General features: G+C 35.2%; 1 protein-coding gene across 3 annotated transcripts in view; it reads left to right on the forward strand.

Moving 5' to 3' along the window:
• Ints6 (integrator complex subunit 6) overlaps nucleotides 1–15,553 on the forward strand; it is a 64,119-nt gene that overhangs the window by 46,564 nt on the left and 2,002 nt on the right. For 2 of the 3 annotated variants that reach the window (XM_052191232.1, XM_052191234.1), the window contains 9 exons: nucleotides 361–493; nucleotides 1,748–1,842; nucleotides 3,273–3,383; nucleotides 4,391–4,603; nucleotides 5,958–6,084; nucleotides 6,751–6,893; nucleotides 8,233–8,464; nucleotides 11,893–12,255; nucleotides 13,177–13,270. In XM_052191232.1, coding sequence (XP_052047192.1) covers nucleotides 361–493; nucleotides 1,748–1,842; nucleotides 3,273–3,383; nucleotides 4,391–4,603; nucleotides 5,958–6,084; nucleotides 6,751–6,893; nucleotides 8,233–8,464; nucleotides 11,893–12,255; nucleotides 13,177–13,270 — 1,511 coding nt within the window. The remainder of the gene's footprint in view (nucleotides 1–360; nucleotides 494–1,747; nucleotides 1,843–3,272; nucleotides 3,384–4,390; nucleotides 4,604–5,957; nucleotides 6,085–6,750; nucleotides 6,894–8,232; nucleotides 8,465–11,892; nucleotides 12,256–13,176; nucleotides 13,271–15,553) is intronic. The other variant, XM_052191233.1, reaches the window with a different exon arrangement.

The following is a 15,553-nucleotide window of genomic DNA, read 5'->3' on the forward strand; positions in this document are numbered from 1 at the left end:
TGGTCATTTGGTAATTGTTTGCTGTAAGAGCACACAAACCTGATAATCCAAATTTTGGATACCTAGCACCTGTGTAAAAAGCTAGGTACAACAGCCTATCTCTGTGTTGGGAAGGATATAGGAGGACCCTGGGATTTATTGGCTGGATAGTCTGGCTGAAACGGTGAACTCTAGGTTCAATAAGAGACTGTTAACAAAACAAAAACAAAACGGAGAAAGAACAATTGAGGAAGACACTCAGTGTCAACTTCTGACTTCCACACATACCTGCATATACACACAAGCTAAATGGAATCTGTGGTTTCCATATCATTCACTGCAGGTTTATTGAATATGAATTTTAACCTTCATTTTCAACAGGTGTATGTGAGCAATAGTGCAAAGTATAATGAGCTTGGCCATCCCTTTGGTTACTTGAAAGCTAGTACAGCACTGACCTGTGTCAACTTATTTGTGATGCCTTACAATTACCCAGTTCTCCTCCCTCTCTTAGGTAAGTCATTCTTGCCATGCGCTCTTATAGAAAGCTAAGAAATAGACCTATGTTATCTCTAAAACTTAATGAGAATGCTAAACCAACTCTAAAATCTGTATGTTTTACAAATAGGTGCTACTATATTTAAATTTTAAAATTAAATATTTTAACTTTGTACAAGTAAGATTTCTTACTTAGTGATACTTTCTGGGGTAGACTTTCTATTTAATGCATAAAAGATGCTCTATTCATAAAAATGTGAATATATGTTCTAAGAGTTTATCTAACTCTTCATTTGGAAAATAGTTTTGTGTGAGTGTGTTTGGAAGCAACTGATCATTCTTAGGCATTGTTTTTAAGGAGCCATTCACTCAGTAGTTATTCAGTGTTTAAATTTATGTGGTAGCATGTGTTTATGTGATCCTGTTATTTAATATTATTATTAATTATTATAGTAATATTATATTACTAATATATTAATTATTAATTATTAATAATATGATTATTATTAATATTATTATGTTATTATGTGATATGTGCCATGGTGCATGTTTGGTGGTTAAAGGATCACTTGTGAGAGTTGTCCTTGCCTTCTACTGTGTGGTAATCCTGAGACTGAGCTTGGGTCCAGGTCGGCAGACTTGGCATACACCTTTGCCTGTTTAGTCATAGCCAGCTGCGCTGTGGGTCTCTTCCTGGGCCTGGGGCTTGCTGCTAGCTGGCTGTGAGCCCTGGAGGTCTAGTCCTCTCTTTTGCTCTGGGATTATAGGCATGTATCACCATACCTAATTTTTTTCATTGTTGCCAGTAATTCAACTCTGGTCCTTATGTTCACAACAGCAAACGTTTTCATCAAATATGAGAAAGCAAGCTCAGAGTTGTTTTAGGTTCAAGCTGAAGGTTGTTTTTGAGCAGTACTGAGAAACATTCCTTCTACAACCCATCAGATTAAAAAGTTGTGAAGATTTTAGTAGTTAATATAGAAAGGAACTATTGTATATTGTACATGATTTTTCCAGTAAGACAGAAGATTTTTCCTTGTGTATTTTCTGATGCTACTTCATTAATGTTTTTAATGGTTTTTAGGCCATAATTAGCAGCCCTTTACCTTTAAAAGTTACAAACAAAAACTGCTAGAGCCAAGCTTACTACTCTTAATTTTGTTAAGATTTTCTGTTAAGTGTCTCAGCAGTAACAAAGTAGACTTGAGATAGGAACTTTGACTAGAGTTAAGAACAATGAGTGATGCTACTCTGTTGTTGACTGTTCTAGATGACTTGTTCAAAGTGCACAAAGCAAAACCAACTCTGAAATGGAGACAGTCATTTGAAAGTTATTTGAAGACAATGCCTCCCTACTATCTTGGGGTAAGAATAATATTGTTAAAATAGATCTTGACACATAGCTTATTGCCAATATTATAACCTTTTTACTCATTCCTATAAATAACATGAAAATTAAATGTACAGATAATATATGAGTGTAATTATGGATTTTAGTGGTTTGTAGAATAATAGTGGTTGTGAGAATATGTGAATATTTTGTATCTTCAAGGCCAGGTACTCTCATAAGCATGATGTGTGTATTAATGGTGTTAAATCTTTAAGGTCTCTGTGTGAGGTAGAAATGACTTGTTTCTGCCATAAAGATAAAGTCAGGAACTCAAAGTAAGTGGTCATTTCTAATTCTAATTTCTACTTTTGATGCAAGAATTTTATACCTCTGTCTAGAACTAATCTTTATAAGTGCTCCCTATATCATTAGAAGATTAATAGCTTGATTTTCTGGTTGTAAAAGTTAATTCTCTTTGAAAGTCTATCTAGCACAGGGTTCTTGTCATGTTAGAGTAAGAAGGAAGGAGCTCATAGATATGTTGACTCCGTTATCTTTAGCAACTTTTAAGACTTATCCAGAGCTTCATGAGTATTACATAAATCTGAGCTCTGGGTTTGATTCCAGGAGTCAGCAGAGCTTAGGTACTTTCCATGCCATTGAGGGTTTTTCTGTCTTTTGTGTCTTTTGGTAATATTTTACTGTATAAAGTGACTCTGAATTAGTCTCTCCTGAAGATTTTTACTGTTATATATGTGTTTTAAACTTTTTACTGTGCTTGTTCTCCTGTGTTGTCCTGCACTCTCATTTATAGCTTTTTCACTATGTTATTGGGGAGGGGGGCTTATGGCCCATGTGTTTGTCTGAGCTTTTCCTGTCAGCTAAGGTCCCTGAGCTTTTGAGCCTTGTAAATTTCATGAGCAATTTATATAAGTGCTGATGATACATAAAAGTTCAGTTAATGATGATAATAGTGTGAATCAAAAATCTTCTGAATGTTTACTATATGTTAGATGCTTTTTATAAGTGTGTTCCATGTATTAATTCACGTAATTCCATAAAAACTTGTTAAAGATAGATGTCCTTTCCTCCTTCTAAAAGTAAGAGCAAACTCAGGACAAGTTGTATTACTAGCTCAGATTGTGTGTCCAGCCCCTTACCCAATGCAGTGCTCAGACTGGCCCCACAGTGTGTCTTCTGTCTTCCAAATGGTATTGAGCATTTCAGGACTTCATTCTTAATGCCCTGGATTATTACTCTTCTAATTCATATTAATTACCTTAAGTCGCTTTTCATGGCAGTAATTACACATTTTACTAAAATATAAATAATATTACTGTATTGTATATTGTATTCCTTTTAAAGCAAAGAATGCAAGTTGGGGTGAAAAGTTTTTAAAAGTTACTGTATAGAACATTTTTCAACAAACTTGATATTGAATGCTGTTTTTTTTTTTTTTCTATAGCCCCTGAAGAAAGCTGTTAGAATGATGGGCGCACCTAATCTGATAGCAGACAGTATGGAATATGGACTCAGTTATAGTGTCATTTCATACCTCAAAAAATTGAGTCAGCAGGTAATGTCAGAAACTGAAAATGAACATTAAGGATTTGACTGCTAGCTAACATTTTTTAATAGTCTAAAAGCTACCTAGTTCTTGATGACTCTCCTTATTACTGAGGTACTCGGGTCAAACTCAGGGTTTCTCATGTGGTAGGCAGTTGGCCACCAAGTTAATATCCTAATCAGCCCTTTCATTTTGAGGCAAGTTAATCCACATAAGACTTGAATTTGCCAGCGCTTCTTCCTCAGTCTTGAGTAGCTAGGATTATAAGTGTGCTACAATCCTAACTAACAGACCACAAACAAGATCTTCTTGATTCTACATTTTTATCATTTCTCATTTACGCATATGGCTTAACTTCCTGCATATGATTAGTGTTGTTTCCTTAGGGGAAAAATACCATTCTATTTTGCTTTGTGTTTTAAAACCTATATGTATTTTCTTTTAAACCTGGAAGCTTCTTTGGAACTGTTTGTGAAACCATGGGATTTTTACCATTATGGCTATAAGTTCTATTAAGATACAGTGAATATCAAGCAGTAGGCACTTTACTTCCATCCAAATTGTGAATGTCTTAAGTTCTCCAGTACTGTAGACATCTCTCTGAAATTTAGAAGGAATCAGAATATGGCTAAAGTGTATGTCTGGTTTGCCAAAACTTTGAGTGCATGCAGTTCTCTGCTAATCATGCTTTCAAACAGTTTGTCTCATTTCTTGTTGCTTCTGAATTGGGAATGTTTTCTTTTATGAAACATACGTCATAGTTCATGTGTGATGGGTATTAATTAATAAAATAACTTGAATGTTTGTCCTGCTGCAAAAGTTGAGTTGTAATTATTTTAACTGATAGAGTATTGTTATAAGGTATGTTTGGTTTACCTACAACTAATGTAAACTATGATAACTTGATTTTAAGTTTTTAAATTCAATAAATAACTTATGGAGGAGCATAGTCACTAGCATCTGATTTATAAACTTGTAGATTGTATTGAAATGATTTTTATTTCTTTTCACTTTAGGCCAAAATTGAATCTGATAGAGTCATCGGATCTGTAGGCAAAAAAGTAGTGCAGGAAACTGGAATTAAAGTCCGAAGCCGATCACATGGGTTGTCAATGGCTCATAGGAAAGGTTTTCAAGTGCTGCAGGGTATTTCGGAAGATGTCCCCCACAGGCTGCTAGACCTTAATATGAAGGAGTACACTGGGTTCCAGGTTGCTTTACTAAATAAGGTAACAGTTTAACATTGCTTTAGTTGTGCTGTACTCTGTCATAGAGTAAGTTATAGTTTATATCAACTAACAATTTGTCCAGGCTTCAAAAAGCCCATTTCTATATGGCTGTAGAATGATACTTATTATATTACCACCAAACCTTTGAGTTTTAGAGTTAAAACAGAAATTGTATATGGTATGTGAATGAATGAGTTGATTGATAGTGAAAACAAAGGTTTAAAGATTGCTTCAAGTTACAGAGCTGATACTAGAATTCACTTACACTAAAGACCTTAACATGCTTTGTAACTCGTTATTAAAATTATTTTCTTTTCAACAACCTCTCTGTAGACAATAGAATAGCTGAGCTGATTATGACACTTATATGGAAATAAAAAGGGTCTGGAATAGCAGAACAAGTTTTGGAAAAGGAATAAAGTTTGGACAACTTCAGCCATGTGATTTAGAACTGAAAAACTGCTGTAATTATGGCAAAATGTCTGTGTGTTGTTAGAAGAGAGGTAGAATGGAATAGGGCAGGCTCTCACACACAGTCATTTAACAGGTTCCATGATAATCAAAGTGGGAAAAGCCCCTTAAAAGTAGCTACAACAGTGGATATCCCTACACAACATAATTACCTCATATTATTTGAAATAATCATAGGAATCAAACCTTAAACATACAGAAAAAAAAGTCTTCATAGTGTTTAAAGCTAATGAAGATTTTTATAGTATAACACAAATCCAAAAAGAGCACAAACCCAAAAAGTTGGTAAATTGAACCTTTTTAAAATTTAGTATCTGCAGTGAGCTGATGTAACTTGAGATGTAGTTGGATGGTAGACTGATTACCTAATATCTGAGAGTCCATGGTTTCACTCTCAGTACTATATATATTAAAAAAAAGAAGAAGAAAAGAAAACCAAAGTAACAAACAGGTCAGAGAAGCACAGAACTTGTGATAGAAGACTGGTATCAAGATAATTGTCATCCAGTCTGTGAAAGTGCTTTAAGCTAGACATGATAATGTCAGCCATCTGTAAACTCACATACTTGCTCTTGAGGCCACATGCTCAGATAGCAGGTGGTGGTCAGACACTTCCAGAGTTTAAAGAAGGGCTTTTGTTAGCTAATTTGCTTCCCTTACCCAGAACATACTGAAAGATTTTAAAATTTATAGTTTGATTTATTTTGTTGAGCTTACCATAAAATATCTTTTGGCCCTAAAATGTTGTAGTTAATATTATATTGTGTGTCTTTGTTTTCTTTTGCTCTTTCAAAGCTGCTTAGTTAGCTTAGATAGTTTATATTTCATTTCTGGGCCTATGCTTCAGGCTAAAGAGATTTTATTCTTCAATGTGTTTGTGTAGGATTTGAAGCCTCAGACCTTTAGAAATGCTTATGATATACCAAGACGGAATCTTCTGGATCATTTAACAAGAATGAGATCTAACCTTTTAAAGAGCACCCGCAAATTTCTTAAAGGCCAAGATGAAGGTTAGAGTATGATTTTAAATATTATTTGTTTTTAAAGTAACTTTTCTTTATAATTTGTAAGGAGATGTTATTATACATTATACAGGCTTACAGTATTCTCATTGTTAATTCAAACAAGTGATGTAAAAGAAACATTTACTCAGATATACATTCACATAATTAAAAATGTTTTAAAAGGGTAATTCATCCCTTATTTTCTACCTTCCTTCTTCCTATCACTATTAACCACAGATGTTCTTCCCAATTTATTCATACTTAAGGCACATGAACATCTTCAGTCATTTTCTTGGGCTATGTTAGCATGTGATAGTTTGACTCTGGGTGACCATTTCTTAGCATATTCTGCTACTTCTTTGTTTCTATGGTATCTGTTATAACTCACATCATGAACTCTTGCTATGACTAAAGCCTTCCCACCACTTACATGTGTATATTCATGTGCTAGTTTCACTCTACTATTTTTTTTACAAATTCTACTTTATTTTGCCTAGAAGATACAATTGGTACTTAGAATTTTACTTTTGAAGGATTAAAAGCTGTTGCATTATACGTGCTCTTCACTAACTTCCAGTATGTAATGAAATGGGGATGATATTCATATATGGGATAGCTAGAGTGCTTATTAGTGATGGTAACTTTTGTTGATGATATATTCTCTCTGAAAAGATCAAGTGCACAGTGTACCTATAGCACAAATGGGGAATTACCAGGAATACCTCAAGCAAGTACCTTCTCCATTGAGAGAACTTGATCCTGATCAGCCTCGAAGGTTGCATACATTTGGCAATCCCTTTAAACTGGATAAAAAGGTAACTCTGAAATGTTCTATGATATAATTTGTTGGGTAACTATTATCTATTTAGCTTAAGTTATTTTGGGGGAAGAATATCTCATTAAAGTATTAATATTAAAGTATTTAATTTATCAATTAAAGAATTGAAGTTAGTTGTACTACTTAAAAGTTGGGTAGAGGGCCTTGGGTTAAGTGGGGGGCTTAGTGGGTTAAGTGCTTGCCATGCAAGAAACCAAGTTCAAATCCCCACAACCTATATAAAAAGCCACACACAGTAACACTCATTTGTAGTTCCTGTACTCCTCTGTCGAGTTGGGAGTTAGTTGACTGTACTCCTCTGAGTTGGGAGTTAGTTGACTCCCAGAAGCTAATGAGCCAGCTAGCCTAGCATGCACAGTGGCGAGTAAGAGACCCTGTCTTAGACAAGGGAGAAGGTAAAGACCTCAACTTCTCCTATGCATAGCATGGCACGCCCATATCCACACTTAACAAGAATATACCCTTCCACCCCCATACACAGATAAACTGCATGGAAATTCAAGAAAATGGCATTTTCATTTTTAGTATAGAGTAGAAAGGTAGATAGATACCAGAGGCTAAGAGAAGGATGAAGGAGGGAAAGATGAGGATTAAAGGGTACTAAGTTCCAGCTTCAGGAATAAATTTCAGTGAGCTCCTGACAACATTGTTATCCTACTTTATAATAGTGTGTTATATATTTCAAAGTTGCTAAAAGAACATATTTCCAACGCCCTTACCCCATCAAAGTTGGTATGTCTTAGTCATGTTAATTACACTGAATCTTTTTTTTTTTGAAGATTTTTTTTTCTAACTTACATGTGTATGTGAGCCTGTAAGGTATTCTCCACATGTGTAGGGGAGCATTGGTGGCTAGAAGATGTTCTGGGTTACCTACAACTGCATTTATAAGTGTTTGTAAATTGTCATGTGGGTGCTGGAAACAGAATCTGGATTAAGAACAGTAAGTGCTCTTAGCTTCTGAGCCCATAATTAAATCTTTTAATTTTTTTTAATATGCATGTGTGTGTATGTGTACGTACACACTTAATGCCATGGTACACATGCGAGAATCAGAGGGCATATTTTTGTTGAGTCAGTTTTCTGGTTCTCTCCCACCTTTCTTGTGATCTAGGCTTTGAACTCAGGTCAGCCAAAGCACCCTCAGCAGCTATTCCTCCTTGCCTGCCCTTGATTTAACTCTACACAGTATGCATAGATCAAACTGTCACATTGTATACCATAAATGTGTTGTTATTCATCAGTTAAAATAAATGGTGGCCATTAAAATATAAAAATTATTTATAAATCCAAGAACATTTTATGTCTGTTAATAGGGTATGATGATAGATGAAGCAGATGAGTTTGTGGCTGGACCTCAGAATAAACACAAGCGGCCTGGAGAGCCAAGCATGCAAGGGATCCCGAAAAGGCGCAGGTGTGCCTCTCCACTCTTAAGAGGCCGACGGCAGAGCCCTGCTGTGAACAGTCACATCGGAGGGAAAGGACCACCTGTACCCATGACGCAAGCACAGCCAGGTCTTATTAAACCCCTTCCTCTGCATAAAGGTAGCACTTTGGGGCTTTTAAATACTACTTGCTATTCTGGGGTTCTTAAGGGAAGAAATTTTTATAATAGAAACAAAAAGATTGTTCAGCAGAGCCCAGTGAGTATTTATTGTGAATTGGTATGTAGTAGCTTGGATGTCTTGTTGATGAACATTTTATAAATTCATACTTTGCCATATTCTAAAATGACGTTAGCAAAATTTCAAGTATTTCAAAAATGGTTGCAGAAGGAATATTGTTACTACCAGCTAAAATAAACATTTTTTTCTGTTCAGTAAAGCCCAACAGCTAACTATTAAATGCTTATACTATGCTACAGATGTGAGCAAGGCTGTAGTCTTTTCTGTCTATAGTAGGTAAGGAAAGAAAGCCATTTAATCAATTCCAAGTGTGATAAGTGTTAGAGAGTGTATTCTAGAAATATTTGAAAGGATGAATGTCTGTGGGAATTAAAACTTTTCCTGTGGTAAAGGCTAAAGAAAGTATGCATAGAAATACATAAAGAGAAAGATATTCAGACCTGAAAGACTTCTATTACAGCATTGATATTGAGCATATTTAGTAAGAAGAGAATGGAAAGACAGTCAGAATTCAAATCGGGTGGCCTTCGAACCTTTAATAGATTCTGTATTTTATTCCAAGGACAGTGAGAAACCATTGAATGGTTCAAAAGAGGTGGTAACCTGGTTAGTTAGCATTTTCTGTATGGGGTAGAATTTTATGAATGGGAATATAGGCAACTTAATAAGTCAATGTTTTTATTAATTATACATAGTGACCTCATTGGTTTATATAACATCTTAAATGGAGAGAAATCCAATATCGTACTATTTGATAGAATTGTACAGTACTCTTCTCTTAAATATATTTGACTCTTCTACCCTGTCCTGTATTGAATATCAGTGTGATCAAGCCTCTAGATCTAGTAATTGCATGGGAAATAAAAGAGACAGAAAAACAGATTAAATATCAAAAGAGGGGTACAGTCAGAAAATTCAGATCATAGGGAACCCTAGGACAAAAAACAATCTGTTGTGTTATTTTCGTTATTGAAAAACATAACAAAAAGAGATATGGAGAAAAGTTTTAGAGAGTCAAAGGACCAGATAGGATGCATGGACCTCACTTGGACCCAGAATAAAATAAGATTAAGTCTTCAAAAACAAAATGTATAAAATAACTGAAGGGTGTCAATGCTGACTGGATAGTTGATGTTACACTGCAATTGTTGCGTGTCCATAGGCCCTAATTAGTAAATGCAGATGATTTGACTTGACAGTGTATCTTGAGAAACAGTAGGCAGGTTGAGAAAAGCAGTAAGTGTGAGTTTACTTTAATTGTGTGCTGACAGTTTCAAAAGCTTTAGAAACAGACCATGCAAATTAGAAACTGCTTTTGTTCTCTGGCTATTTTACTACTACCAATACTTTTTTTGTGGAGTAATGGACAGAAAGCTTTTTTAAAAAGAATGAGAAAGAAAGAAGGATAGAGATGTATATGAAAAACCAGTTTTGAGTTACACTGTAAAGGGCAGGGAGGCTAGTGAGTAATCCATGAGGATGGAAATGGGTTTCCTTGAGAGTGTTTAAATGCTGACATTGTGACCTAGAGAGGTTGAAATAAAGATGGCAGAGGCCATTATCTCCACCAAGAAGGCAAGAGGAAATGGCCCAGCTTGCTAATGAAAGAAGGCTGTTCTGTGAACAAAATGGGTGTGGGTACAAATTCATTAGAAATAAGGGAGTAGAGGAGTCCTCACCCAGAACTTTGCTTCTCCCGTAAATAGAAAGTAGGTGTACTGCTGAGATAGAGAGGATAATTGGAAAAGTTAGAGCTGGGAAGAGAATGAAGAATATGGATTATCTGGGAAAGGGAGGAGGCACGTAGTAGGCTTGCTAAGCAGTGGAAGATCCAAACCTAGGTGGTAATTGGGACCACTCTGGTAGATCTGCCTCCTGTTTTTCCAGCTCTTGTCACCAATTAAATGTCTGCAGTTAACAGTGTAAACTGGCTATTGAGTCTGGTGTTTTACTTCATAGATAGCATAGTGTGGAGTGTTAGAACTAGATCATTGGAACATTGGTAAAAGTGACCTAGCGTGAGATTATGCCTCATAAAGAAGAAAGTGGATATATTGCATGAGTCTGATTATTAGAAGGAAGTGGAGGAGTTTCTAGACTGAAAGTTTAACTGTTTTAAAGACAAGGAATTGGTATATTGCAAAAGGATACACCTCATCTATGAGTTTTAGATGGGAAAGGTGAAGTGGGAGTGTTAAGTTCTTTGAAGTCAGATCTTTGGTCGATGATGCTCTGCATAGACATTGGTACCACAGAACTTAATCAAATTGGAGCATGCATGAGGAGTACTTGGGGTCCTCGTTTAACTGCTTATTATCATGCAAGTCAGGACTGGGGGACAAAGGACACATTTGAGAGACTCCCGAGGCTAATTCCTTTTAAGAACCTCTTAGAATGTTAGGAGGGGTTTAAGAATGTCCAGTGAACGAGATGACAGTGCATGTGCACTGAACTCAGTATGAAGATGATGATGAAGGGATTAGATTTGCTCAAAAGTGCAGAAGGTTTTTGCTTTTTTCTTTAAAGAATTAAATATGAGAGATTTTAAAAATACATTTAAGAAGTGGAAGAGTCAGAGACTATCTCATTTTACCCATGAAAAAGCAATTTCTGTTCCACTTTTGAAAATAGGATAGCGTGGTGTTCATTAAAGCAGAAATTACTGTGATTTTTGGTCTTAAATGTAGACAAAGGCTGAGAAACAGTTGTGGAGAATAATCAGTAAAGAAGTATTTGCAAACCATGGCATAGAATTTAGAAAGCATTGATGGCGAGAGATGGAAGACGTAGAAAACAGGTCTTTACATTGAGATATAGAACAGAAGGGGTTAGTTGGTGTTCTGGAGACTGGTGAACTATCAAACTTAGGGGTCATGTCTAAGAATCTTATATTTATTGATAAGCTTACACTTTTGGGTCTACTGGTCTAATGAGCCAAAGTGGGTGGTACCATATTACTTTGCATGACTAGAGACTCAAAGAATAGATAGAAAACAGTGTGCTCTGAAATGTAATATGCCCTATTTGGTGTTTCTTGCAGAATCTTGAGCAATAATCGTCATTCTGTCTAAAGAATAATAGGTTTATAAAAATAGAAGTAGGTTTAAGATGAGGTAGGTAGGACTCTTAAGCCAAAAATGTCAATGGCAATTTTAGTGGTGTATATACTGAAAACTTGTTTAATAACTTTGTTAAAATAAGGTAGAAAACAGGCTAAAATTGGCTGTTTTAAATATGTCTTAAGTTTAAAACTTAGTTATTTGTAGTAATTGTGTTATTTTAGCATTTTTATTCTGTACTTTAATACCATATCTCACTTTTTGTTCCATTTTTTTGGTCTCATTTCAGAAGCCACTAATGATTCTATAGTAGACGATGTGGTTGAAAATCATGTTGCTGACCAGCTTTCATCAGACATGACACCAAATGCTATGGATACTGAATTTTTAACATCTCCAGCCAATCTTTTGGAACCATCAACCAATCATACAGAGGCCCTTGGTCATGAACATTTAGGAAACAATGACCTCACTGTTGGTGGGTTTTTAGAAAATCATGAGGAGCCAAGAAATAAAGAACAAAATGCTGAAGAGAATATACCAGCATCTTCACTTAACAAAGGAAAGAAATTGATGCATTGTAGAAGCCATGAAGAGGTCAACACTGAACTAAAAGCACAAATAATGAAAGAGATCCGAAAGCCAGGAAGAAGTATGTATAATTAGAGACAAAAGTTGTTAATTTTTTGTCTTCAATTAGGCAAAACCAAGTCAAATTCAGTAAAAGTATACATATTATTCTAGATTACTCATGAAGTAATATCTGGACTCTTTAAGGTTTAATTTCATATTCACTGGAAAACACTAAATAATCTTGGTACTCAGGGTGCTCCCATAATGGGACTGCAGAAAGTCTTATTTAGAGATGCAGTACATGTGGTGCATGTAGCTGCTATGTACAGGGACCCAGAATTGGGTCCGTCCTAGGAGTTGAAATTTTAGAACAGCTAATCCAAACAGATAGGGTGAATAATACTACATGGCTTGGTTTTGGGTTGACAGTAGTATTGGCATCCATTCGAACAGAACTGACACTGCTGTGGTGGTGTAATAAGAAAGTGGAAGGTCCTTGAGCAAAAAAAGTGCCTGGAAGTTGTTTTTTTTTTTTTTTTTTTGATACATACTTTTCCTTTCCTTTTCTTTCTTTTCTTTCTTTCTTTCTTTTCTTTCTTTCTTTTCTTTTCTTTCTTTCTTTCTTTCTTTCTTTCTTTCTTTCTTTCTTTCTTTCTTTCTTTCTTTCTTTCTTTCTTTCTTTCTTTAAGATTTATTTTATTTATATGAGTACACTGTAGCTGTCTTTAGACAAATGAGAAGAGTTCATCAGATCACATTACAGATGGTTGTGAACCATCATGTGGTTGCTGGGAGTTGAACTTAGGACCTCTGGAAGAGCAGTCAGTGCTCTTAACCGCTGAGCCATCTCTCCAGCTTGATATAAACTTTCATGTACATACATGTTAACAATGGTTTGTAAAAGCTTTGAAGAGTGATAATATTTTTATGTAAAATATTTTTTGTCTTGAGTATAAAGCCAGTTAATTGTTTTTCTTCTTCTTCTTTTTTTTTTTTAAAGAATATGAAAGAATCTTCACTTTACTGAAGCATGTGCAAGGCAGTTTACAAACAAGGCTAATATTTTTACAAAATGTCATTAAGGAAGCATCCAGGTAAAGAAGCTTGTTTGTTTCTAAATAATAATGAAGTAGTTTTTGGTTTGCATATATGATATTTGAATTGTGTGTGTTAGGCTGTGGGTTTGATTTGATTTGATTCATTGAAATGTGTGGAACTTTTTTTCTTCTATTTTTTCCTCTTTTAAGTAATTTCACTGTTATTTGCTGAAGTAGGCACATAAATCCTTGAGAAATTATGGACCTTTTCCCTGGTAAATTTTTATATTCTTTTAAAATTCTTGATTAATTTCTCCATTGCTTTTTGGTAGTGTTGTAAATCTTTAATTTTTTTCACCTTTCTGCATTGATATTTTGAGTGATTAGAAATAACTTGGAAAGGTAATATTTGAATTCAGTCCATTTTTACATGAGAGAAGACAAGAAAATAAAGGGGATTGGTCCAGTATTCAAAGATGATATGTCTTCTTCTGTGGAGTGAGTCAGTATTATACAATGTGGCAATGAAGCCAACGAATTAGTAAGCATAGTTGTACATACAAGCTTTCAGATATTTACAGTTTTTTCTTTCAGGACCTAAGTTTTAATATTATAACAAAATAGTATATGATTATAATTATATGATCGTCCAAGTGTAAGCATAGCTGCCCACACCTTCTGTGTCTTCCTTAGATCAGTAGTTCTCAACCTCTAGGTCATGACAATTCTGTGGGAATGGAGAACAACCCTTTCGTACCTAAGAACATTAGAAAACACATATTTTACATTATTCATAACAGTAGCAAAACTACAATTATGATAGCAATGAAAATAATTTTATGGTTGGGATAAGGACAGCATAAGGAACTGTATTAAAGGGCCACAGCCCTAGGAAGGCTGAGAACCACTGCTTTAGATAGAAAGGATTTTTAGTTTGTTTTGTGTGGTGTTTCTTTTTGGAGTGACTTGGGCATGGTCTACTTGGAATGCTGAAGATATAAGGCTATATGTTTTCATATAAGTTGAAATATTTAAGTTCTTCTTTTAATGAAAAGTCTATTCTTTTGTTCAGTTTAAAGCATGCCTTGAATTTTTAGTGTTCATTTTTGACACAGCATCTTCCCAAATAGCCCAGGCTAGCCTTGATCTAGCTACCCTGCCTTAGTCTTTCAAATGCTGGATTTATAGGCACATGCCTATAATTCCCACATACCCTTCCTACATAGCCCAGGCTAGCCTTAATCTAGTTTCTTCTGCCTTAGTCTTCCAAATGCTGGAATTATAGGCATGTGCCCACATGTTAATGCATCTTGGATGTAGTTGTGTTCTTTGTGCCTGACTTTCTGCCACCTTTGCTGTAGAATTTACATTACTTTACAAGTAAGAAAGTATTAGGAATAGAATGTCCAGAAATATTCCAAAAAGCATAAGTGATATTTAGGAGGAATAACAATTCTTCCCTTGTTCCTAAGACAAAATGAGTTCTTCTAAGGAAAAACTGTAACTCAGTTCTGGTTTGAACAGTAATTTACAAATTTTTCATTAGATTTGTACAGGTTTGTGTGTTTGGCACACATGTGGAGGTCAGGGCAATTTTTAGAAGTCTGTCTCTCCTTCCATATGAGTTAAGAGGACATTAGGGTTGGTCAAGGTTGGCTATAGCCTCATTATCTTCTGAGTTATTTTGCTAGTCCCCAACAGATTTTTTTTAATGTTCCTTTTTTGAGACTATAATATAATGGTATCATGACATCATTTCCCTCTTCCCTTTTCTCTTCAGAACTCTTCATATATACCAACCTTGCTTGGATTTCTTTCGAATCCATGTTATATGTATGTGTGTGTTTATGTTAAATATATTCCTAAATAACTATTATCTACTTGGTTTTATAATGTTACCTGAAAACATAAACACAGACACAGACAGACAAACAGACACACACAGTTATGTTTTCAGGGTGTACCTGAAACTGTTAGGAAGACTATTTCTGCTACTCTCAGCACATGTTTAGTTATCCACTAGTTCTTTGTTGGGGCTGATACCTCCTGAGTCTCCATCTACTTTAGCCTGTGTCTATTAGTACTGTCCCTTGTCAGCTCATGTTTATGTAGTTGCCAACAGATTTTATGTGCTGGTTTTAATTGTTTATTTATGTTACAGATGTTGCCCTGCCTCTTTTCCCCCTACCACAGTTCTTCCATCCCCCGCCCCTTTGGTTTTCTTTTTCATTCTACTTTAAAGCAAATGACTCTCCCAAAGCCAGTTTTTCTCTTTGAAACATGCTTGTATATACTGTCCATTAATAGGTAATTAAGAATGCTCTTATTTCTCTTACACAG

The sequence above is a fragment of the Apodemus sylvaticus genome, chromosome 8, assembly GCF_947179515.1.
Source record: "Apodemus sylvaticus chromosome 8, mApoSyl1.1, whole genome shotgun sequence".
In the NCBI taxonomy this organism is placed as follows: Eukaryota; Metazoa; Chordata; class Mammalia; order Rodentia; family Muridae; genus Apodemus; species Apodemus sylvaticus.